Raw genomic sequence first — 26807 nt, forward strand, 5'->3', positions numbered from 1 at the left:
CTCTCCCGACCGAGCGCTGCCGAGGGGGCGGCCGCTGTCCCGCCGCGTCTCCTCAGCCTCAGAGGGGCGGCCGGCGGGGAGCCGGGGACACCCACCCCTCCCCCCCCTCCACCTCAGGCGGGGCGCGGACGGGAAGCAGTCCCCCTGCGGCGGCCCCCACCGCCTCCCGCCACTTCTCCTCAGGGGAGGCGGAAGCGGTTAGGACCGCGCCCGGGGCGGGCCGGGCTGGGCCGGCTGCGGGCGCTCTGCGGAGAGAGCGCGCGCCCGGGCGCGGAGGGCGCGTGAGGGCGGCAGCCGCCGCGGGGGGAAACAGGTCGCGCCAGCGGCGTGAGGAGCGCTCCCCGCGGGAAGCCTCTCGAAACGGCGGCTGGGGATGGGGGGAGCGGGCGAGGGGCGCCACCTCCCCTCGGCCACCCCCTTCCCAGCTATGCCCAGCCACACACACCCCGCCCGGCGACCTCGCCTCAGCCACCAGACCAAACTTGTGCGGCCGGCGGGGCGTGGGAGGGGCGAGGCGCAGGAATCCCGACGCCCCCCGCTTCCCCGGCCACTATCCCGGCACCCCGGCTTTAATCGTCTCCTTATATGGACACCAGAATGTCTGACGTCATCCCAACGCTGGGAAACCAGCGCCCGCGCAACCAAGCTTGGTTGGGAAGGCGGGTGGTGCGGGAAAGGTGGGGGGGCGGAGGGGGAGGGAGGTGCTGGAATGTTGATGGACGCGGCATTGCGCCACTGGAAGCGGCGGCCCCGGCTCGGCCATTGGGCGAGGGAGCCCGAGGGGGCGGGGAGCCGTGGGAGGGGTAGGTTGTGGTGCTGAAAAGCCGCCGCCTGGCTGAGGAGCGGTGCCAGTGCGGGGTGGGAGCTGCCAGGGGAGGCAGGAGGGCAGCGAGTTCGAGTCCCGCCTCCGCGAGCCTGAACTGGGAGCCACCTCTCCGGGCTGTTGCAGTCCGCTGAGGGGCGAGGGGAGGTCCGAGTGGTCGTTTGTTTTCTCCTCCTTCCCCATTTTTCTCCTTGCGCGGAGGCTGCGGCTTTCTCTGTGGGGCGCCAGCCCGCAGGGACAGAGTTTGCCAGGAGTTTGTGCGGACTTCGGGCCCCGGCCCCCCACCCCGCCGCCGCCATGCCCGTCTTCCACACGCGCACCATCGAGAGCATCCTGGAGCCGGTGGCCCAGCAGATCTCCCACCTGGTCATCATGCACGAGGAGGGGGAGGTGGACGGCAAGGCCATTCCGGACCTTACCGCCCCCGTGTCGGCCGTGCAGGCCGCTGTCAGCAACCTGGTGCGGGTGAGTAGCGGCGGCCCGCCCGCCTCCTCCGCTCCGCCTCACGGGAGCAACTTTGGCCGCCGCGGCCAACTTCGGGGTCCCGCGGCCGCGGAGCCCGCCCGCCCCGGCCCGTCGCGCGCAGGTGCCGTTGGCCAGCGGACCGGCTTCCCCGGCGGTGCCGCCGGTAGCGGTGGCCGAGGCTGGGGCCGGGAAGGGGTTAAGTTGGGAGGCTTTCTGGACCTCTGCGGCTCCTGTCTGGAAGCCGCCTTCGGCTGTTCCCGCCCCGGCCGGCGAAGGAGCTCGGCGAGCCGTGCTGCAGAGCGGTGAGTTGTCCGGAGCAGCGAGTTGTTCACCATCTTTATGACTGAAGAAGTCTGCCTTTTCCCCACCTGAGGGACAGCATCACCTTAAAGTGCGGTAAAGTGCCGTAACTGTTGCTGTTTATACCGTCCTATCCACTCAGTGCGGGGTGCACCCTGAAACGAATCACAGATGTCTCTGATATGCTGTGTGGGTTTTTTTGCTGTCTTGGAAACTCCTGTTTTAAGTGTATGCACTATAAAAGGCAAAACGCTTACTTGGTGTGATCCTATCCTAAAAAAAAAACCTCCTAAACCTCCCAGGCATTTGATAGTGATTTTTATATTGGCGAAGGCTGGCAGTTTGTTGTCGGTGCAGGAGTCGAGGATGGACAGACCTGTGGTTTCTAGGCAAAGTTTGGAGTTGTAGTTTGTTACGTAGCCTTGAGTGCGAGTTACTGTTTGCTTGTGGGAAGCTGAAGGTGGCTGAAAATCGGCTCGAATCTCTCAACTTGTTGAAAGCAGTGATACATAGCATGTCTCTTTTTAAGATCTGAGTATTTGCAATATGGACATTTCAGTCTGAGAAGTGCAAATGACTAATACATTTGAAATGTTTTAGTTGTATTAGTACTTTTATAACCAACTGCATCATAAGAATAGCAAACTGTTGCAAGGCAGAAATGGCTTGTTTGATACAGAAAGCACTGCAGTGTTGCATACTCCTCTATTTCATTAAGAATTACCTGGTAATACTTACCTTGCACTTCTGTTAAGTTCCTTTACAGATACTCTGAGTTCATTTTTGAACATCAGATGTCACTTGCTCACTTTGAATCCTGTAAAATTCTGAAGTGATTTGTGGCAAGTGATATCCCTTGCCAGCAAACTTTACCTTAAAATTAAATAGCTACATACAGTTAAAATATTGTGTCACTGTTAACTGATGTATTAATGCACCGAGATAATGAGGCTTGTGGGTATAAGAAGCTGTCAAGATGACTAATGTACATGACATGTTTATCAGATTTCGGCCTGTAGTACTTGCTACTGCTAGAATAGCTTGCTACTCTGAGGTTTTGCAGTTTACTACAGTGTAACTACAACTCTTGGTACCCATGACTCCATGAATTTTACAGGATGTATTGTCTGGAATACTTGTGCTTCTTGCTGACTTTAGCTGAAACTCTTCTTTTTAGGAAGAGCAATTGGTCTGCAGCAACAAACTGATGTAATAGGTATATTGGCTGTAAGGGTGTGAAGCCTGAGTGTATGAAATACATTTCCTTGAAAGGAAGACTTCAGAATAATGCTTTGCCTCTCTGAGCTAAGACTGTATCACTGGGTTGTGTGACTATTCCCCCCCCGCCCCCTCCTCTCAAAATAAACCTGATCTGATAAAGTAGCATTTATTAGAGAAATGCAGAAACAGGATTAGTTTCTTTCTGCAGCTTGCTAATGCCAGCTCTTCTTTCATTTTGGACTGTTTTGGAAGCCTCTAATTTTCTTCTCTTGCCTTCTAGCTAGGTAAAAGGAAAGACTGTTGAATTATTTTTCTGAGTTAATTCACAAAGAACAGATAGAAGTGGTGTAATCTGAGGTGGTACTTAGAGGGAAGATGCCCTGATCTGGTAGAATACAGCTTTGACTACATTAAGAAAAATACAGAATTAAAGTTCTGTTTCCTGTTTGGAGCTGTTTTCAGTGCATCATTCTGAAGTGTAAAGGTGATTTGTGAAACCTCAGTTTCACAGGAGTGGGAATATTTGTGCAGACAAGTTATCTAATTGAGAGCCTTCTGGTGGCTTCAGAGGTGACAGCAAAGATGGAATTGTCAGTATAACCAAGACAGTAATGTAGCTGCTAGCTCTTTGTGTTGCGTGCTGTCTGCTCAGGGTTCTTCGTGTAGCACGAGTATCACAAAGTGTACATGATGGTAAGTACTGACCAGCAGAGAAGTTTTTCAGTGATAACTTGTCACATACAGCAGCACCATTCTATGGCTCCCCAGCCTGTAGTAAGGACTCCACAGTTTGGAAGGTACAATATTTAATTCGTGTAACTGTTGCACTGTAAGTAACTGCTGGGACCAGTGTTTGAAGTGCTGAGACCCATTCTTGTGCAAGGCCTAGGAGATGTTCTGTGTGGGGAAATGGGCTAGGAAATGAGAAAATGGCTATCAGGAAGGAGCCACGTGCAAAGTTTATTTTGTTGACATTCCTGAGATGGATTAACACAACACACTATATCCAAGATGGAACAGAGGTTGATAGATACGAGAGTCTTAATTTAAGACTATTAGATGAATTAAAAGGGAGTCCTTCCCCTAGATAACTTGACTACAGATCTCTCTGAGAACTTTTCCTTCAGTTTGCCATTCAGCATGCATTTCTGTATTTTCTGTCAGAAATGGATGTGCTGTATTTTAAGGTTTGCCTGAAGCCACCTAAAGTTTAATGTTTTTTTTTAATGTAAGGTTTGCACACCCATGAAGACCTGCTGTAGGGATGCTTCCTTGTCAGAACCTAATTGTAAAGTAATCCTAGGTAAGAGATAGTCAAAGTCATTGTTAAAGTTAATGAAATAACTAAATCTTTACAAGTTAGTCTCTTTCCCATGGTAAATACCAAAGACTTGGTATTCTGCATTTCTGTATTAGTTCCCAATATGTGACAGTTCAATTCCACTGTGTCTTGAATATTCTGTTAGGGGATAGCTTTTGCAGAACAATACTCAAAATGTTTTGAAGTAATTTGATGAAATTTTTTAACTGTGAGATAAGGTACATGTTGCCCATGCAAAAAATTTGCATGTAGAGGTAAGCGGCAGAAGCTTTTTTGCACAAAAATAACATTTGACTAGAGCCAAAATTTGAGGGAGAGGCTTCAGATTAATATCACAAGATTAATAATGTACTAAATCAGTCCTTTTCTAACTGAAGATCTTAATGTTTTTGTTGGCTGATACTTGGAGTGGATGTGTGCCTCTTATGGGAGGGTTGGGGTTTGGTTTGGTGTTTCTTGTAGCTAAAGATGTAACACTGTAAGACAACAGAATTGGTTGGAGGAGGAAAATAGTCAAGCCCAATAGACAGGGAATAATTTGGAGCTTGCTAAATATACTCTTAGTTTAGTGGGCAGTGAAATGCTATTCTGAATTCTGACTGGTCAAACTTCACTGGGAGGAAATGAACCATATAGTGGTTTTCTAATTTTTTAAAATAAAACATACATCAAACTTTTAGCTTATTTTTAAAAAGAGGGATTTCTATCAAAGATGACTAATGGTGATGCAGAAAACTTGAACCTATCACACACATTATATAAAATAACTTCATTTCATGGTGGAGAAAAATATCTACTTTCCAGTAGTCAATTTACAAGCATTTATGTTCAGAGTAATGTTATATTACTGCCAAACAGAGAAAGCAAATTCTACTCTAATGTTTTAAATTCCATTCACTTACTGCCTTGTATGGATTTCTGGCTTTCTGTCAGTACAGGCGTAGACCTCTCTTGTCATTTCTCTCCACTGTTTTGGACAGAACTGCTTCAGAACAGTGTTGCTGCTGCTCTGCCAAATACCAACAGTACCATGGGTGAAGCTGCTGAGTTTGACAGATAGGGAAGTAATTCTGTGCATGAGAATTAAGGTAATAGAGGGGAACCTGAGAAGGGACTTAAGAAGTACACATAATTTAAATACTGGAGCAGGATCAGCAATTGAAGGAGATGTTGGCTTTTCAGAGGCTGGGTTGTTGAACCAGGTCAATGCTCTGAAAGATCTGACCTGCTTCACCCAAGACCAAATGCTTGACCATTACCCTGTTTTTCTGTCCTTCATTTTGACTGAGCTTGAGCTCTCTGAGGAAAGGGACACTGGTGTGAAATGCTCATAATGAAAGATGTAAGATACTTATGGTCAGAAATGAAGTGGCTGAGATCTTTCAGAACAGAAATCTGCTCTGAAATGCCAGCACTTGTCTAGGTGATGATGCAGCTTCTGCCTTTCCATCCTCTATGCTATAGGTGCTGTCATTTTGTATTTAAATCTGTATGTTTCGTAAGTATCTACGTGCATCCAATTTCTATTACATTATTTTTATGGGGAAAAATTGCTTTACTCTCTATTAAATCGTTAACTATCACATTTCTTAAGAAGGTATTCTGGGTGGATGCTGTGGTATGCCTTTATCTACCTACTGAGATTTGGAGGTTTATGAAACTAAACTGACATCTTTCTGTATCTCGGTCACTAACTACAACTAGCAGGTCAGGATAATCATCAGTAAGGGTCTCTTAGCTTATAAATATCCTGTCTTGTAGTCATGGTTTATCAGATGTTTCCTTTAAGTAGAGCAGGGCCAAGCACTATTTTTAAAAGTAAATAAATGCAGTCCAGAGTAAGATTAAGTGGAGATTGTACTTGATGAGAACAACACCCTATAGCACTGGGTCAAACAGTCATTCATGTCAGAGGTTTTTGTCACTTCCTAAAGTTGCGAGGTCAGTTGCTTTAAAATACCGCTAGCTGAAGCCCACCCCATCTAGGCACAAGTAAAACCACACAGATTACACTCAAAACAGGTGAAACTCTATACCAATACTTAAGCAGTGATATAAAGTTTAAAACAAACCAGACAAAAAAAAAAAACCCCAAACCTTAACTGTGGAAGAGTTGCCCTTAGCGTAGCTGTCCTATCTCAATCTAGTGGATGAAGAAGTAGTAATCACCTGAAGCAATCAACATGTTCTGGGTGCATATCCATGAGCCTCTGTCAAGTGAGAAGTTGCCTGGGGTTGCAGGGCCATGCAGAAAGAGCTGTGCATTTTCCCTGGTTATGTTGTGAATTGCCTACCAACACCTGCAAACCACCAGCTTGGAAATCCGCTATAAACGTATTTGTGAAAAATGCAGCCTGCCTTGAAATCCTTGTCATGATTGCAGCAGCAAAAGTCAAATACATGGCTAAACACTTAGAATGAGGAGAAATGGTCTGACTGTTGTGGAGAGTGGATGGTAAAACAGCTTCCTCATCCCTAAGTTTTCTTCTGGCATAGCTGACTTGCCTGTATCTCAAGGTACACAAGAGAGAACAGCTTAGTGTTTCTTTTTTGAGATAAAAATTAGCTTGCAATACTTTATGTTCATGTATTTATGTATCTTGGAAAAGGATGGAGAAGAAAGGGAAAAAGGTAAGCTTTTTCCTTGCAGAATTTTCTGCACAGCACAAAAGATGGCTCTCAAGGGGTTGTAGTAACTTCCTGAATTTTTTCCTTGATGTTTGTAGCTTGTCATGGGGTATGTGTAGATCTGCGCCTCCCCATCTCCAGTTTGTTGTATGGGAATATCTTTAAGCTGAAGGAAGTGGGTTGTTACTGCAGCTCATCTGAACTCTATAGAACTCAAACTTAGTGACAACTGAATGAGAGTACTAGAAGAGCCCTGATGATCTCATGAGAGAATAAATCTTTTCATTATAGGTTTCTAGGTCTTGTCTATGTGTAATAGAAACTTGTGATTAGTGTTAGGGGAGAGAGTGTTTTTTAAATAATAAAATATCCTTTTTTGAAATAGAACATTCTACTTCAGTGTACCTGCAATTTCTTTAGGGATAACTTACCATATTGTGGGAACTGTGGCCATATGCTCTGAGAAAGTGGATAAAACCCATTAGGGTGTATGCATGGGAGGGACAGGGAGAAGAGTGATTAATGATTAATCAGACAGAAAGCAACTTTGTAATAACAAAAGCACATCATAAACTTCTTTCTTGCTTTTATCTGTTAGGAATTATCTTTACATAAGTGATAAATCAGCTTCCAATTTGAATGGAATAATCTCTTTGTTCTGTTATGTTTGGAGACTTAATTTATACCAGTCTCTTCCATCAGCCTTAAAAGGAATCTTTTGTTCTCTGTTCCTTTAAATGTCCATAGAGATGGTGAATGCCTCCATTAGTAATTACATGCAGCTTGCTTTTTGGGCATAAAAACAGAATATTATTGTGGAATGGATAACCTTAAAGTGGCAGTTGGACTAAGAAATTCCATATGCCAACAATATGGTGTATGCCGCTCCTCCTCTGGAAAACTTAACATATACTTTCTGCTGCATAAATGAATTACAGCAGTGAGGGAAGAGTTGTTAAATCCATATTAAGGGCCAATGTTTAGCGATTTGTACTTGTCCCTGACTTCTCATAACTTTAAAGTGTCATGTAATTTTGCTTTGTGCTTTGAAACAAGAAGATATTTTTCTTCACATAGTGGTATTGGACTGTAGACATGGAATTCCTTTTATAGAGTTTAATAAAATAATGAACCAAATAAAACATGGTTCAGTATTTTTTACACTTAGAAATGTGTAGCTTCAGAACATAAGCGGGATAACTTACAGGTGTCTTCCTGTTCCCAATATAGTTGGAATTTGGATTGATGAAGCAAGTCTTTGCAAGGATGGGGGGTGGAGGGGGAAGGCGGAACCAAACAGTGGTTTTAAAGATGTGTTAGCAAACATGTGGTGTTAATGCTAGTTACTGTAAATCATGCCTGAAATCATTAACTGGTTGTTGGAAATGCTAGGGGTATGTTTCTTGTTCCAAATCTGCTAGAATTCTTAAAAGCCAAATGACACTTTTTTGCCAATTACTTTTTCAAAGGAGAGAATAGGCCAGTCCTAGTCGGTCCTTGCCTTGAGTACTGCTTAATTTTTGGTGGTGACTTCACATATAGCAAGACTAGCTTTTTATCCCTTCTCTGTTCTACAGCTTGTATGTGTTGTTCCTAAGCTTGTTTCTGACTGCGTTGTTTTACTAAGTATTACTGGCTTTGTATTTTTTCACCTCAAATATGAAGACAAAGTATCTACTGTTAGTAATATCAATCTTCTGCTGCCATTTCTCACTCTGGAAAGCAAGTCAGAGTGGCAAACTGGATCTTAAGAAACATTGCAATGTAATGTGTTTGTTTGGTTGGTTTTTTTCCTTTAGTGACACAAATTCTATTCTATCACTTGCTCAGTCAAATGCCGAGAAACAATTCTTGATACAGAACTTGCCTCTGCAGCCATTGTTCTTAATTCCTGCAAAATGATAACCTTCCTGGAATTTATCTTTAAACACAGCAATAGGAGCTCTTACTAGGGAGCATTGTTGTTATCTAATTTGAACAGTCAAGTATCTTCTTTATAACTATATAACTTATAAGTGCATCCACGAAATTAATTGTAATGTTTAATTGTATAATTTCTTAATCTTTATGACATCAGGCAAGAGAAAATTAACCCTAAGTAACATCCTGTAATTGGAGTCTAAAGTAACAACTCGTGTTGATGCATGGAAGTGCACTACAGATGAGTGGTTATTGCAGCTATCTGGATTTCAGAATATACTTTGTGGATACAGGATGACTTGCTGCATGGAGAGATGAAATGATAAAATAAAAGCTGGATCTTCTTTTCAGTTACAAATATTTCACCAGTAAGTATCTCCTTAAAACATGAGCCTAGCAGCTCAAAACTGAATTGAGAAGGGGGGGAACTCTATGCCCATAATATTTGGGCTCGGTGTTGGGGCCAGTTCTGTTTAACATCTTTATCAATGATCTGGACGAAGGGATCGAGTGCACTCTCAGTAAGTTTGCAGACGACACCAAGTTGTGTGGGAGTGTTGATCTGCTGGAGGGTAGGCAGGCTCTGCAGAGGGACCTGGACAGGCTGGATCGATGGGCTGGGGTGAATTGTATGAGGTTTAACAAGGCCAAGTGCAAGGTCCTGCACTTGGGCCACAGCAACCCCATGCAACGCTACAGGCTTGGGGAAGAGTGGCTGGAAAGCTGCCAGGCAGAGAAGGACCTGGGGGTGTTGGTTGACAGCCGCCTGAATATGAGCCAGCAGTGTGCCCAGGCGGCCAAGAAGGCCAATGGCATCCTGGCCTGTATCAAAAATAGCGTGGTCAGCAGGACTAGGGAAGTGATTGTGCCCCTGTACTCGGCACTGGTGAGGCCGCACCTCGAATACTGTGTTCAGTTTTGGGCCCCCCACTACAAGAGGGATATTGAGGTACTGGAGCGCGTACAGAGAAGGGCAACGAAGCTGGTGAAGGGTCTGGAGCAGAAGTCTTATGAGGAGCGGCTGAGGGAGCTGGGACTGTTTAGCCTGGAGAAAAGGAGGCTGAGGGGAGACCTCATCGCTCTCTACAACTACCTGAAAGGAGGTTGTAGAGAGGTGGGGGTCGGTCTCTTCTCCCAGGTAACAAGTGATAGGACAAGAGGAAATGGCCTCAAGTTGCGCCAGGGGAGGTTTAGACTGGATATTAGGAAATTTTTCTTCACCGAGAGGGTTATCAAGCATTGGAACAGACTGCCCAGGGAAGTGGTTGAGTCGCCATCCCTGGAGGTATTTAAAGGACGTTTGGATGAGGTACTTAGAGACATGGTGTAGTGATGGTTTTTGGCAGTGTTAGGTTTATGGTTGGACTCGATGATCTTAAAGGTCTTTTCCAACCTATATGATTCTGTGATTCTGTGAATATTTGGAAGTAGGTCTAGTTTGTCTAGTAATTTCCGGCCCTAGTGCATTTGTAAGAATCTGAAAAACTGGATAGAGAATCAGTAGAGAGGGCAAACCTATCCTTTGTTTACTTTGCCTAATAATTCAAGTCTACTGAGGTATGACTTGTACTTGTCCCTATCCTGAGACTAGAACCAGTGTTTTCTGTGAAAATGTACTGAACAACTCACTTTGGAACAAATCTGTTATTCTGAAGTAAACAATGTTCTGAAGCATCAGAACAATTATTTACATTAGGAATAATGATTAATGGATAACAATATAGCTGATGAAAGGGGAAAGAAGGATAAAAAGCCTCTCAACTCCCAAAGGCTTTCCACGATTACCGAAACTGTCAGCTCATATTGACTCTTAAATACTGAGGATGATCTTTAACTCATTCTCTCACTGAGAGAACATGTGTCGGAACAGTTTCCCAGTACCCTGACTTCACGGGTAGGGTAGGAAACTGATGATTCATGTCAGGGTTCTCCAGCAAAGAGTGGAGAACAGAAACAAGCTGTTCCTGTAGAAAACTTCTGTGTCTTGTTGCTGTTGGCTTAGAATCCTTATGAAGAGATCTTTTGTAATAAAACTGCATTGCATTTTCCATCAATGGTTACACCCACAGAATAGTGAATGTAATCTGATCTTCTTTCATGAGGATAAGCTTTTTCCTTGGGCAAAACTTTCAGTGTGTCTCGGGGACCTCAGATTGCTAAAGGCAGATCTTCTCAGTAAAGGCTGTGGTAAAGAAGGTATTGAATACCTCAGCCTTTTCTGTGTTGTCACCAGGCCCCCCACCTGTTCAGCAGTGGGCTCACATTTTACCTAGTCTTCACTTTGCTGCTGCTCTACTTGCACATGCATTTTTTGTTGTGCTTCATGTCCCTCACAAGATTCGACTCTTGATAGACTTTGGGATGGACTCCATCCCTGCATGCTCAGGTAGCATCTCTGTGTTCCTCCTGAGTCACCTGTCCATGCATCTACCTCTTGTTTGCCTACTTTTCGTGTCAGCTTTGTCAGGATCATTCTATTAATCCATGCAGGCCTTCTGCCACCTTTCCTTGACCTCCTGCTCATCAGGGTGAACCATCCTGAGTGAGGTGATCCTTGAAAATCAACCAGCTCTCCAGAACCTCTCTTCTTTCTAAGACTTTATCCCATGGGATTACTCCAAGCAGGTCCCTGAAGAGGCCGAAGTCTGTTGTCCTGAAGGCCAGGGTCTGATTTGTCTTATTTGTTCCTTTCGGGATCCTGAATTCCACCATCTCATGGTCACTGCAGCTAAGGTTGCACCTGACCTTTGCATTCCCAACCAGTTCTTCCTTGTTTCTAACAGCACAGAAGTGCCAAAGTAGCAGTATGAGAGATGGTGATGATTTCTGTAACCCCTGAATTGATGAGGAGCACTCTGGCCTGTACTGGATAAGTCACAAATGTCACCTTAGTGAAGTAATTGTGTAACGGTAAACAGTAATGACTGTTCTCTTCCATCTTTCATTTTTTAAAATTCTCATCAAATAGTTGCTATATAATGTAAGGACCAGGTGCATCAAAATGGGAAGCTTGTTAAAGGCTGAACCAGGAAAGTCCATATCAACTTCCTTGTCCATTCTAGTCTTTCAGCCATTTTCTGGGTATGAGCTCTTTAGCTGCAGAAGAGTCTGAAGATTCCTCCTGTCAAACAGGGAAGCTATTAAAAGCTGTCATGTGGAACTTCAGTTATTCCAGCTGAGTTGCTTCCTCTGCTGTCTTCAAACCTTTTCCTGAGTTTGGAAGAAGCAGCATATTGCAACTGTTTTTGAGGAGGGAAGCATTAATAAAACATTCTTTTCTTATGCAGGACTTGTTTTGTTTGCCTGCACAAATACTTCCTTGGAAGGAGCAGAAACAGACTTCAACCAGACTGATAGTCAGTATGTGTGACAGCCAGATAACTTGTAAGTTGCAAGAGTTTTTGGGTGGATTTGATCACAAATTCGGTTAGGTTTTGAAAAAATGCACTTCTCGTTTATGAGTAAAAAAATCTGTCTCTGCATAGGCAATGAATGGTTAAACTATTAATCTCAAAATGGGACATAGTAGTATGTAATTGAATGAAACAGTGATAGGTTTAGCTGTATACAAGCTGGCATGTTCAACCTTCCTATTTAAACTCTATGGAAACCTTGTCAGTTGCTAACATATATCCATGTAGTTATCTAAACTTGCTTAGGAGAGGTTTTTAATACTGAAGTGTGTGGTGCACTGAATGTTTATCAGAGAGGTTATCACTACAAAAAATGCTGCTTCAAGCACCCAGTCAGAAGTTGCTGGAAAGGTTACTTTCTTTGGTGTATCTATCTGCTTTTAAAATTTTACTTTTTTTGTAACTTTGCTGAAGATTGATCTAAAAAGGTGTTTCAGCCTCTGAATGTGTATACATGTGTCTAAATATCCTTCAGCTAATTCTTCAAAAGCTGATTTGGTTACAAAAACACTTAATACTTGAAAGAAAATTTATTCTCAAGGGTAAAAACACTTTCTTAAATTCCTGCATAACTTTTATGAGGTTTTAGGTAAGAGAACAAGTTAGTAAACTGACTAGTGTTTGTTGGACTACACTAAAATCACTTTCACAAGTCCGGCTGTCTCTGCAGCTTTTACAGCATAATAGTTATGCTGAATAATAGAGATAAACAAATGGAGTTTTTCTTGAACTCCAGAGTAGTAGTGAAAAGGTCCCTTTTTACTTCGCTTACCCTGATAGAATGACAAAAAAAATTGGATTGTGAAGGGCTAGTAACTGCCACACAACAGACTTAACTGTAGCAACTGAAGAAGTGCTGCTTGATTTTTTTTTTTTTTTTTTTTTTTTTTTTTGGTCACACTTATAAAAAGTTCCCTTTGCTCAAAGAATCAAGGGGGAGTAGGAACCTCAGTAACTTTTAGTTGGGTTTCAGCTTGACTTCAGTCTTTCTCTGGAAAAAAAGAAAGGTAATAGAATAGCATTTCTTTTGCTTCTCTTAAGTTAATGCTGGAGAAAACCTGCATTCCTTAGCTCTCTGACTAGACTCCACTGGCACTTGAGCTGTCAGACCAGCCGAGCCCACCCCATCCCCCATGCAGCAGGAAGAAATGTATTTTTCTGTTAATCTGTTTTTTTAATCTTCCCAGCTTGACATCAGTGATTATCGTAGTTCAAAGCTATAGAATATAAAGTGTTTTGTCTCTCAATTGCAAGGTAATGTCTGGCATAATAATCTTGCTCTGCCAATTTGGGAGGGGGGGCAGTTGGAGTATCTGACCTGTTCTCCAATTACTCAGGATAGTGAAATACTAAAGCGACGTTACGACTCTGAAGCATTTACTAACTGCTACAAAGAGTTGTTGCTTAGCCTTTGTTGTGGCAGATTTTTACATGGTTGTCTTGCACTTTTTTTCTTGCAAAGAGCAAATTTTCCTGCACATGGCTTATTAGTTTAAAACATTTTGGTGCTGCTGCTAACTAACCTTGTTATTGTGTGGCAATGGAGGAAGTAAACTGGGGAGGGGGTGTCTGTAAACTTGATGGATCTAGCTTCTGCTTTCACAATTGAGTGTAATTCCTTTCTTCAGACAGATCTTCCAGTTTGCTTGTTAGCTGGCCCAAAAACTTGTATTTCTTTTTATAGTTTATAGTATTTCTTTATATAGGATAATGGTTGCTCAAAAGAGTGGTTCTCTTCTGTTCCGCTGCTTTTAAATGTGGAGCAGCTTCCTCAAATAGGACAAAGTGTTGTTGGGAACAAGTGTAGCTTCCTGTTATAGGAGATGCTTTTAGTCAGATTGGCAGCAACACTGCTGTTTCTCTTTTCAAAAATGTTCTTGTAGCAGGTAAAGGAACTACATATCTAAATGTGTTTTACCTTACAAAGATTTAAAGGACTTTTCATTAATTTCTATTAAACTTCTAAAAGGATTTAAGTAGTTAGAAATGGTACCTATAACTTCTCAAAGTGGTAGCAATTATATACTATCAAGTGTTGGTGGCACTTTAATATCCTTATTGTAATGTGGAGTTGATTTTTTTTCAAAATTCTTCTAATGTGACACAGCAATGGTCTGCTATTGTATGTGGACTAGATAATATGTATTTGTACAGTGCCTGGCACAATGGAGCTCTAAACTGCTAACATTCCAGTGAAAAAACTGTTTTAAGTTGAACTTTCTGATGTCTTTTTATGATTCAGTGTCAAATTTAAAGATTAATTTTTAAGACAGGCTTATAGAGGCTTTACTTCTGTACAACTTCAAACTAACGGTGACTAGGATTATTCCTTTTGTATGCAAGAGGTGAAACCAGATTTTGGCCAGCTTTTCCAGTCATGGGAACTTAACAAAATAAGCAGTTTTAGCCTAGATATTTGTATGTACTGGATTGTAACTTTCAAGTTGCTTGCTTACCCTACCTAATTTTCTCCCTTTGTTTCAACTGAGAATAGTAGTAGCTTCACGTTACAGAGCTACACTGAGAAAGTCTGTCCATCCCATCAAGCATGTTCAGATGCTACTGTCTACAGTAATAGGGCCAAACAAATCCATTGGTACAAAAAAAGTCCCACAGGTTTCAGTATTATGTGAACTAAGCTTTCCAGTAGGGACTGCAAGAGTAAGACTAATGCTTTCATAATGCTTTAATTGGGTGAACATAGATAAGTAGAATGTAATGTACATTAATGTTAGTCCAAAGCACTGTTTTAAAAGTAGGCTGGCTCCAGCACTGTTTTGGGTGGAAATAGGTTTTAATGGCTGAATGTAGACTGTAAAAGTGGCTAAGAGTAGATTCTAATTAAGATGACAAGGAAGACAATAATTGTTCTGAGTGAGAATTTTTATCATTTAATTCATTCTACAGACCTAATTTCTCAAAGGAACCACTGACAACTAGGAATTAGTTAGATTATACCACTCTTATTGGTCATGTCATCCTGTAGTAGAAGATTGACTACACTGGTAACATCTGCTGCTATGCCATAGTTTATTAGCCTTTACTGCTTAATTTCTTTTTCAGTGTGAGTCAAGAAATAAATATCAAATGCTGTTGAAAGGAGTTGTTTTTAAAGCTTTTTTGGATACGAAACGTAGTTTGTTACTTGACCACATTGTAAGTTTAAGTTTTATTAAAAACTAATTTTAACAGCAGAGTAAGTCTTCATCTAGCTCAGAACTAATGCCAGATTAAACATTTCTTTTTTTGATTTTTAATATCCTCTATCACTTATTTCTGCTGAGTGGCTGCTTATTAATAGTTTGCAAATTCTTTGTGATGACTGCACATAAGTGGGTCATCTTCTACATGCTGAATTCCTTGCAGAGCTGGTATAAGTGATCAGGAGAACTGAAGGCAAAATCAAGCTGGAAAATAATCACATAATATCAAGTTTCTGACACGCTTAAGTTTTTAATGGTGCTGTAAATGAGCACCGTCACTTGGAAAACAGCCCACCATTTCTACTCCTTATTCTATTTAATGTAACTAGATATTGTTGTAGCTAATTAAAACATCACACTTAACATGTGAGCGATGATTTATACTGTTAACTTATTGTACACTTGAATTAACTGTTAGTCAAGTAAAATGAGACTCTTATGAAAGACGAATTGTCCCATATGCTACAGAAGTGGATAATTACTATGAAATACCATGTTAGTATATATCTTGCTGGTGAAGAAACATTTACTGTGGGAGGGCTTACGCCAAAAGGTAACTGCTGTGAGTTTGTGTTGCTTCAACCACGTATTAGTGAACATATGAAGATATTTTTAATATTATATTAAAAACTCAGTGAAAAATGTTACTTTATCAATAAAGCTAATTTTGGATGAGTATGTTTCCCTCGAGGGAAACGCTAGGATTAAACAAAGCCAATGTGGGCCAAAACTCTGTCTAGTTCCTGCATTTGCAGGTTGACTTAAGTAAAGTAAGGTAGCATCTTTTATGTATTCCTTCTCTGCCTCAATAAGCTGTTTAGCCCTAAGCCCTTTTAGTTTTTGTAACCCATCAAGGTAATGGAAATAGATACTTGTTTGACGAGGCTGCAGATAAATAAGCCAGCACTTATGACAGGCAGATGAGAACAAGTTCAGTGACTTGGAACAGTGTCATGGGAAGAGGTGGGGGAATTGTCGTAAGAATTTCAGAATTGCTTAGAGTAAAGTCTGGTCTCATGACAGTGGCTTTGGCAAAATAGTTACACTTAGAACATGTTAAAAAGCAGTGTCATGTAAATGATGGCATGGTGAGTATTATTCCGTTTATCTACTGATAAATGCATCGCCTGTGTTGGGTGCTAAAAGTGAGTCTTTATTCTGATTTGTTGTGTCTTAAAATCAATGATGAAGTAAAATGGGTTATAAAAAATAACAGATTTTGTAGTTAACTAATTATCAAAGTGAAATTAAAGCATTTATAGTGGATGTCTGCCTTGCACCTGATTTAGTCAGACATCTTAAACTTCTCTACTGTTATGCATCTGAAACTTACTCAAGAAGTAACAGAGAATACATACTAATTTGTCTTTTCTTTTTTCACCTCCTTTAATGTTTTCTGTGCTAACACAGCGATAAGTGAAATACCAATTTAATAACATTGTTACAGATACCACCTCCAACTTAGTTTGTCATTCTGATGAAGGAAAAAAACAGCCTGGGGGGAAAGTCCGTTACTACCTATGTGAAGCTGTAGCTTGGGTTGGCTTAGAGACTTTGTGCAGTACAATATTTATCTATATTAGAAATACAAATTCTCACAGGCCACTCTGCTGTATTTGGGAAGAAATCTTTCTTCCACTTGATATGATTTATGAACTTCCTATGGTGAGGCTTTTTATTACTCTGTTACTAACAGAACCAAAAAGACTTAATCTTGAGTAATTTTCTAGATACTTCTTCTTAACACTTGGAAGGCTGCAGGGACAGGATGCATCTCAGTTACTGGGGGGGAGGGGGGGAAGGGGCAGGATTCTTATTAACCAAAATTTTCTCCAGCATGCAGATATTAGCAGATTGTCAAAGACGATGCAAACCTACCAGCAGCATCATGGTGTTTGGTTGCTTGCTTTTCAGACAAGCATCTGAATAAGGAGAGAATTTAGCTCTATGATATCGCATGTGTTATCTTTTATTACAGTACTAATCTGTGTATACAACTGCAGCAGGATTTATGTTAAGAGATGCTGTGAAACTTAGTGGTGTTTCACAGGTCTGGGTACATGGAAATGAACTGGAAGAGCTTTTGGAGTCTGCATGCTGTTTGGTATGAGGCACTTTCTTTAGACTTCCTTGTAAGGTAAAAGTAGCTAGTTGCAGCTGTGAATCTCACTTGTAGAGGACAATTGCTGTACCTTATTTTTCCAGGTGAGTTTTGTATATGCTCAAAGGTCAGAGCTGACTTATGTTATTTGACTGAAGTGGAGTTATAATGCCTTAAAGTAGTTTTAACTTGGAAGTACTGGTTTAGAAGTAGAAACTCTTCTCTTGAGAAAAGAACTAATTACCAAATTATAATTGTTCTGTAAAAAGTCTCACATAATCAGTATGTGCTTTTGTTTCTTTTATGTTAAATTGTGCATCCTGTAATTAGCTAAACCATCCAAGCCTCAGCTCTGTACTGGTAACAGAGTTAATAGACAATAGCAGCATGAATAAAAATCTTTTGGTACCCAAATGATGTCACTTTCTGGTTTCCATATGGTTCTTGTTTCATAGTTATGTATTACTTGGACAGCAGGATTTCCTTAGCCTCAAGCCAATTGAATTTGTCTTAATCACAAGTGTAGACAGGTAGGTCAGTTTGCTGCTATTAGGGACCAGATGGCTGGAGTGTTCCAATTTACTTGACTTATTGCCAGATGACTTTGAAATTGTACCTTGTTATGCCTGGAATGCAGTCTCCAGGGTAATCATAGAAAACCAGGAGCCAGTACACAGCTTCCATATTAACTGAAAGGCAAAATAGGTAGGCTCTGATTCAGCAGTCTCTTTAGGTTCATGCCTGGCTTGAAGGAAAAGTGGTCCTGTTGACTTATGTCACTGGTAGTATATGTGCATTGTTTGCTTAGCGTAAACTAGAAGCAGGAAGAGATTCAGCTGCATATTTCTTTGGACTTATTTTTCAATCTCTATAATTGCATTAGCCTATTCTGTTACAGATAAGTAGAAAAACTTTTAAAGCTTCTTAAAACAGTGTTAAACTCGCTAATTGCAAGTGACATATGAATCCCAATTATAATTCAAAGCAAGATGAGAGTGGAATGATGAAGAAATTGGAAATTTGCTTTAAATGCTTCCAAGAGAGACTCTGAAGGAAAAAGATAAAATTTTTTTTAAGAGTTGTATTATTGTACCTTGTTATAACTGACTCTTCTTCAGTCTTATTAGATGAGAAAGATTAGATTGTGTGGAGTAACCTGTAAAGCTGTTCACTTAGATTTTTCTAAAAGCACTTCAACATTGCTTGTCTCTTCTGTTCACAGTTTGCAGAAAGTTCTATCTTTACTGGAAGCTGTTGTCATCTGATGATAATTTTTGAGTTGTGAAATTTAGGTGTGACCAAGAAATTTCATGATGTACTCCAAAGCTGTTTGACTTGTGTCTGGTAAAACTTTATGCTTTGCTGCTGTGCCAGGATGTATGCAATTCTGTTTTGCTAACATTTACCACATGGATTATGGTAGCTAAGAGCCATGGCGTGATCAAACTACATTCACTCTAACAGCTGTAATTCTAAGAGTTGAGGGAAATAGCTTGAAATACCAACAACTGGATCTGCCCGATAGTGTAAATAAAAACAGAGAATGGGTTGCAATTAAAATACTGTGACTGACAATAATGATGGTAAACACTAAGTCCCGTTTGCTTCTCTTTTGCTGCTGGACCTTCTTCCCAAAAGCTTTCCATGTAATTTGCCTCCAATGACTGGTTTCACAAAGGGAAAACCGAACAATTATGAAGTAGTTATTGAGCCCTTGCCACTTTTGAACCCACTGAAACAAACTGTCTCTGAACTCAGTTTGAGATAAAGGACTTGCTTTCTAGGCCTTCAATGGACAAGCCTTGTGGGGAGGGATGAACTCCATGAAAGGTGTAGGATACGAAACTGGATACCATTAACTTCAGTCATCCTTTTCCTTATATTGCCATGTGTGAGTAAGACACCCTCCTTATATTGCCATGTGTAAGTAAGTCTGTCACCTGAATTCAAAATGCTTTCATGAAGATTTAGTTCTCTCTGCCTATGTTGTATTTTTTTAGTCTGGACTGAAATGTACATCATCTATGCCAGGAAGGAGTAGGCATAAATTTGGGGTAACTTTGGCTTGCTTCTAGCTCTGTTTGATGGATTGTTCATGGTCTTGAAATTTAGGCCAGTTTTACTTTCTTAAAATGTGGGGTGGGGGGAAAGGACTGGCAACTATGTTTTGAGATGGATTCTAGACATGGATATGCAATGTACAAACTGCTGTCATTGTAGACTTATAGCAAATACTTAAGTTTATTTTTTCAGGACAGACATCTAAAGAAATTGAGAAAGAAGTTGCAGAGAACTTCATGGAACTGCAATGACATACAACAGATTTCTGATGTGAGATTTAACACTCCCATTGTCATGTCACTATTCTTCCTGGAAGCTTGAAAATATGGAAGAATGCATAAACCAGCAACTGGATTTTAATGGGAGATGGCTTCTGGTAAAGTTGCTTTTACAGCATACAGACTAGATCACTTTAGGTGGTACTTTGATTTGTCAAGCAAAACTCGTACTGTAGCTTATTCCTGGGGAAAAACCTGGGGCTCTGCTGGTGTTATAGCCAGGGCTGTATGTATTCACTGGATGATGATGGAGGAATATTCTTAGGGTCCTTGCTAAAATGACAGATGTTTTAGCTTCTGGAACACTGCAAGAAGTAATTCTTCTAAGGTCTTCCTTTTTAACTGGGGAAATCATATAAGTTGCAAGGAAAATTTCACTTCCAGCATTTGGCAAATTGGTATTGTCAATATAGGCATTCAGACAATTTTTTTTTTAAAAAGAAAAAAACCAAAACAACCCACCCCCAAACAATAAACTTCGGACTCTCATCTTAAATATTTGTGTGTTTTATTCTATATGATACATGCAGTTTGTAGTTTCAAACTTCTAGAATTTAAGAGAACTAGATATTACTGGGTGTTCGTGGTGTCTTTGTTTAAACACTCCTGGAGAATTACAAAAGCTGAAACTATTTCCCCTTCTCACTGGACAGCTGTTCTTTGCTATATCCAGCAGGCTAAGAAGATGGGAAAGGGACTTTGTGTGGTGCTCGTGTCTTGTCTTTTCTGCAGTAGAAGCAGACAGCACAAAAAGCTGCAAAACTGGCTATGAGGAAAAACCTCAGCCTGATCAGAAAGTTGTTTCTTCTTGCTTTTCCATGGAGAAAATACTCCCCAGCAGGAATCTTAGAACATACTGATCTTCTACTAATCAGTGGGAGATAAGAGTGCATGTGACCTACTGGCAAGGTTAAAAGCCAAAAGCAGCAGGAAATCTCAATCTCCTCCTGGTTCTCCTAGCTGCATTCCTAGAAGGCTTTTTCAGTGGCCATATATGCCTTCTGACTTGTTTGTGCCCATTTCCTTTAAATTTCTAGACTTGTCACCCTCTTGTTTGCAGTTGTTAAATAGCAGGGAGCAAGCAGGGAAGTAGCTCATTCTTTATCTTGATTCATCTGATTTGCCCCTACTCTTCCAAAGAGTACAGAAACAAATGTGGATGGGTAGAAGTTGTAACTATGAAACTGTCTTGGTAAGTTTTGCTTGAGAGCTTCCCTTCTGTGCTGCTCTGGGCATGTACAGTGTTCAAGAAGTTATGGTCTCTTTACTGTGTTATCCAATGCAGTTTCTTTGGAACCATGAGTAATGGCCACTTCAGTATTACTTAAAAGCAGAAGCTTCTATTCCACAGAGACTGTTGCTTCCCAGTTAGTTAGGCAAAAATTATCTTTGGAGGTAAGAATATCTGAAACCCAAGTAGGAATCCTGTTTTTTCCACATGTATACTGTTGGATAGAAGTAAAATACAGGTTTCCCAGGTAAGCGTTCTGTATTGGCATGAAGCTCAACAAGCTTTCTGTCTGAAATATGTAATGTGTAGATATTGCATCTTAAGGGGGGGGGGAATCTTCATTCCCTTGGTATTGGAGTATGGAGAAGGTAGAGTTGAGTGAATGTCTACCTTGTGTTACACTGTACTGTGTCAAAAAATTGCTTAGCCCATGTAAAATTCAGTCTGAAGAAACCGGATGTTATTAAAACAAAAAGTAAGAAACAAAAAAAGTCCCCCTAACCACAAAGTTAAAAAGGAAAACCCACAAAACACTTTTGGGGTTCTGTATTTTTAGTCATGAATGTGGCTTCATGTTTTGAGACTTTCCCTGTTAAGTGGTATGCAGGGTACATTTGTTCTTTACGTTCCATCTCTATAGCTTGGCTACAAATGCAAAGAGCAACTTCTGGGAAGGTTAATTAATAGCTATGTAAATATGAAATGCTTTCCTTTGAGCCACAAGGTTTTATGTTTAAACAGATTCAGTGAGCATGTGCTGTATTGGTGCTTAAAAGATGGTAAAAAGTCCTTTCTTCTAGAAAGGTAGGGGACCTTCTTAATTGAAGCCTCGTGGGGAACTGCCTGAAATCTTGTGTCCTGTCTGTGTGCTGTATAGTGCTGAGGATGTTGGAGGAATGAGTATTTCTGCTTTGTGATGGACTTGGAAGAGAAATGATCTGGTTTTGGAGTTTACGACAAAGACCGTGTCTGTTTCGGGAAAATTTTGAGGTTAAAACTCCCCACAAAAAATGAAAATGGGAGTTGACTTGTATCCGATATATTTCTTTCATTTGAAGACTAAAGATCCTAGCTAGGCATAGCAAAGAATATCCACCTGTGTGTGTGTATAAATATATAAAGTGCATATATAGTGTGTATCTATCTATAATTAGTTGATAATTCTTCTTTGAGTAGTTACCTTAGTCTCTTTTATAAGAAGATATATCTTATGCTTTCCAGACTGAAGGAAGAAATGCTTTTTGTATGGTCTAATAAAACTAGAAGTAACTTACATCCAGCATCAAATGTGGTGTAACTTGAGCAGAAATTGTCTCTTGGTTGCTCCTGACTGACTGTTCAACATAAAATAGCAATAATGAGTGTTAGAATGGCCTTCAAATTGAAGCTGCCTTCCCTGTTGTAAGCTTTATTTTTCATGCATTCTTTAAAAACTGTATATCCTTAGAAATATTTTTTTTAAACAAACTGAACTATATGCAGATTGGTACAGCCACAAGAAAAAAATCTTGAAGGCAATGGGATTTCCTCCCAATGGTTCTCTGGAAATAAAGTATTACTCTTCACTTTCACCTAGTGCCAGCCTTCTGTCTGAATGACGTCTAATCCAAAGTTTATTCAAACTACTCCTTGTCTGTGTCATCTTTATCATGCACGTGTGCATAAAACATGTGAGAAATATTAAAAAAAAATGTTTCATGAGTGCAATGGAAATAATTAGAATAAAGCAGGCGCATTCTCTGGTAGGTCATGTAACCCTGTCCCAAGAAACAGGGCATGAGATACACTTAGAATTGTGTTCCTGAGGCATTGCCATGAAGTTCAGGAGTCAAAGCAACACTGCAGTCCTGTGCACTAGGATGGGGCATGGCTGTGAGCCTACAATGACCATAAGAGACAGAAACCTATCATAAAATTTAAGACCTTTAACCTCCTCTCTGCTCTTCCCTTCAGTACTTATAAATATCTGTGTGACTACTTGTGAGTGTAGTACTAATACATTAAATAAAAAATAAATTAAATATAGGCTAGGCTTACTCCATGTTTAACGAAATAATGTACTTCTCTAAAGCCCCTCTGAAAAGGACCAGACTAGGGAGATAGTTTTTGGCAAGCACCATAAATTTGCAAGGAAATAGTGCTTCTGGAAGGCTGTACAGCTTTAGAATTGGCAAGTGCTGTGCATACTGGCACACTACAACTTCTGTCAAAAACCAGCAAATCTTTAAACACCAGCTGATCAGGGATTTTCAAGGCTATCTTGTCTAGCTTGAGCAGCACTGGCAGCTCTTAATACAAACTAGTGTCTGGGTTAAAGACCTTCTGCTTTGTGATGCTTTTCTGAATAGCTTATTCAGCTGGAAAATACAGTCAACAAAGGATCTGGAAATATTTTGTCAAGTTGGTGATCTCACAGTCCAGAGAGCCAGCTACCAATTATAAAGACTTCTATTGTGTAACACAAGAGCTAGTGTATAGAAAACTCCAGATCTTACTCTATCTTTTTCTTTATTAGCTTCTGCATAATTATTTTTGCCTAAAGGATGGTGTGGAGTGTATTCTCTGTAATTGACTACATTTTTCGAATAGACTAGGTTGAATAGCAAAATGGGGTAATTTTTTTAACTTTGAACCTGATTTCTGACTTGTGGGGATTAGGAGGGAGGGAAGCCTACAGAGTTCACAGTGATTAGGTTTTTACAACTAAGTGTAGCAAACAAATAGTATTGTTTCTATGGAGAATGAGAAGAGGGAAAAGTGTCTCTCCCCCTCCGCCCCCCAGTTAATTTAGTGGATGTGTTGGCAGGAAACAACATGATTTCTAAAGCATTAGACTAACCACAGTATATAGTGGTCTCAAAAATAGACACAGCAACAGCAAATGTAGTGAAAGGAATTATTATTAGTACAAATCAAATTTTTTGTTGCTATCTTGCTATTTGTTTTCATCTAGGCTTTACAGTGAAATTCTGAATCTTAAGTATGACTTCTTTCTCCTGCAGGTTGGAAAAGAGACTGTGCAGACAACAGAAGACCAGATCTTGAAAAGGGATATGCCACCAGCATTTATCAAGTAAACTCGTTTTATTGTAAATCTTCTATTGTAGGTACAGGAAACCTGTTCCAATGATAGATTGTTGTTACTCATTTCTGCTGTACTGATTAGAAAATACTCTTGAGTGGCACTTTGGGGTCTTGAGGCTGACCTTTGTCAGGAACGACCTTTCTGCCAACAGTGACTTTTCCTGTTACATTCTATATATATATGGGTACATATCTAGGATATTTATTCCTTTAAAAATAAAAAAAAATTCAAAGTAACAATGGTACTTACCTATGTGCTGTTGTAGTTTTGCCTAACAGTGTCAGAGGTAACATGGTGTTCTCAATATTTTCTATTAATTTGGTTGGTGGAAAAGCGTGAGTTTGTCAGTATAGGCAGCTGATGCATGACATAGCTGCCTGGAAATCTAAGACATTTGAAGAGCAGTGACTGACGCTCTTAACTCCATGGCCCAGTGTCAAGGACAACTGACTTTCTGCTCCTGCTGACCTAAGTCTTAAAAATCATATATCACTTCTTGTTGTGGAATTGCCAAGCTTCTTACTGCCAACTGACAAACTTTCACTGAAGTGACTTTGCCCTACAACCTACTGAATGTCGTGACTGCTCTATTAGTGTTGTCCAATGTTTACAGAATGACCGAATATTTTACTGTATTCCCAAGCACAAAACAGGCAGATAGTCAAGAAAGCATTGAGGCAACTAAAAAATACTGAAATGGAGAACAGAGATGATGTCTAAAGAGAAAATTTCTGTTAGGCAGTGAAAAAGGGTTTAGTTTGTTGCATTTTAGGTTCACAAAATGAATGATTAAAAAAATTCTTAGGACCAGGTGGTATTAGTGTAAGAGTTTAAGTATAAAATAGCTGAATTATTAGTGAAGTACAGTCTCTCACTTGAGACCACCTGGTATGTCAGTCAAGGTGATGCTACTGCCTGAGAAACTTTCTAGGGGAATCTGGGGAACAGGAGGTCTATAAGTCTGATATACCTTTAGAGCAAATGACTAGAAATTCTGTACTAGAGAGGAGAATTAACAGATCCCAAATACATATGATTTGCTTTGGATGAATTGACAGTGTTTCTGTGGAGGGAAATTCTGCCTTATAAATTTGTTGGTGTTCTTAGAAATATCACAAACAGGGATAAGGGTAATCCAGGTGATACAGTATACACTGATTTCTAAACTTTTGGCAAAGTCTAAAGGCTTTTAAGAAAATGTGGTAGCCACAGGGTAATAAGAAAAGTTCTTGTATGGAAAAGAGAAAATTGAAAGTGAAAGGAAAAATTACATGGTTAACCCTGACAATGGTGGGAGGTAGTCAGTAGGATTCTAGAAATCTCTGCTGGGATTGTGCTTTTCACCATGTTCACAAATGCTCTGGAAACCAGGATGAGCTGTGAGTCAAAGTACTTGCTGATGACCCGAAGTCTTACACAAGGTAGTGAGATTAATGGATGACTGAGAAATTACAGCAGGACCTTATTAAACTGAGTGATTTGATATTAAGTGTGGAGGAAATTATTTTGAAAGGTCTGAAATTATGCACACATGAGCAGCAGGTCTAGCTTCAGATAGGATGATTGACTCTGAACTGACCATTACTAATAGTGAGCAAGGTCTTGGAGCTGTGATACATTGGTGAGAGCATCCATTATACGCTCAGTAGCAGTCAAAAGGTAAACCAAATGTTAGGTTTATCAGCAAAGGATGAGAGACCAAAATGTCACTGTGTGTTTTTCTCCCACGCCTTGAATGCTGCACTTGTGGTCCCTAAATGTGCACTGCATGCACTTGTGGTCCCTAAATTTTAGAAAGGCTGTAGTAGAACTGGAAAAAACGCATAGAAGGACTTTGAGAACAATCAAAGGTATGGAATTGCTTCTGTATAAGGCAAAGCTAAGTAGGCCTGGGAAAGGTGATAGAGGGGATTGGGGCCCTGACAAAGGTCTAAGGAAGTATGAGTTACGTGGAGAAGATGGAAACTTGCATTTCCCTTCCTGTGTAAGAACTTGATGGGAGCATTGCTTTAAGCTAGTAGTTTGTAAACCAGCAATAGGGAGAGCTTCTTTGTATAGTAAGTTATGTACTGTTAAAATGATTAGTATAGGTTTGGAGGTTAATAGATAAGTACTTAGAGGAATCCATTGTGCATTATCAAATAGACAAACTGCAGGAAATCCCAAGAACTGAAAATAGTTGGAGGATGGGAAAGCGCCCAGAGGAAGTATGATAAATGCTTATCCTGTTCTTAACCTTCCTTAGGCATCTACTTGCAGCTACTTTTGGAGACAGGATACTGAGTTAAATGGGCCTTTGATATAATCCACTACAGTATTTATTATGCTGTGTTCCTGGTGTGTGATCTTGTCCGGATGTAGAGGGGTTTGATTAAAAAAAAAAAATTTTTTTTTTTTGAGGGGACTGTTTATGTATTGAAATGAGACCAAAACTTTTTTCTTGCTTCTTGATGAGTTGTATACAAACATATAATTTTGATTGTGCTCATTTGCTAGGATGTGTAGAGTTTTTAGTTAATTTCCAGCTTCTTGTTCACCTAGACAAGTAAAGGATTAAGGAAAAGAGATTTTCTTAATTGCTATACTGCAACCAGTCTTTGATCAACACTTAGCAGATTGTGGAGACTTAAATAGTTAAATTACTGTAGAGATGTGATACAAGCACTTCTGAATAGTACTACTTTATGCTGGGTGCAAGAACTTTTTCTGCAGCAATTCATGGCTGCTTGAACTGTGAGACAATGAAAAATGGGAAAC

General features: G+C 40.5%; 1 protein-coding gene across 2 annotated transcripts in view; it reads left to right on the top strand.

The window, feature by feature from the left end:
• Positions 1 to 840: 840 nt before the first annotated feature.
• The window catches only part of VCL (vinculin), a 65141-nt gene continuing 39174 nt past the window's right edge, over positions 841 to 26807 (top strand). For both annotated transcript variants that reach the window (XM_075505127.1, XM_075505126.1), the window contains exons 1-2: positions 841 to 1288; positions 23968 to 24038. In XM_075505127.1, coding sequence (XP_075361242.1) covers positions 1121 to 1288; positions 23968 to 24038 — 239 coding nt within the window. In that variant the 5' untranslated portion in view covers positions 841 to 1120. The remainder of the gene's footprint in view (positions 1289 to 23967; positions 24039 to 26807) is intronic.

Source organism: Mycteria americana, chromosome 6, assembly GCF_035582795.1.
Source record: "Mycteria americana isolate JAX WOST 10 ecotype Jacksonville Zoo and Gardens chromosome 6, USCA_MyAme_1.0, whole genome shotgun sequence".
NCBI classification, from domain to species: Eukaryota; Metazoa; Chordata; class Aves; order Ciconiiformes; family Ciconiidae; genus Mycteria; species Mycteria americana.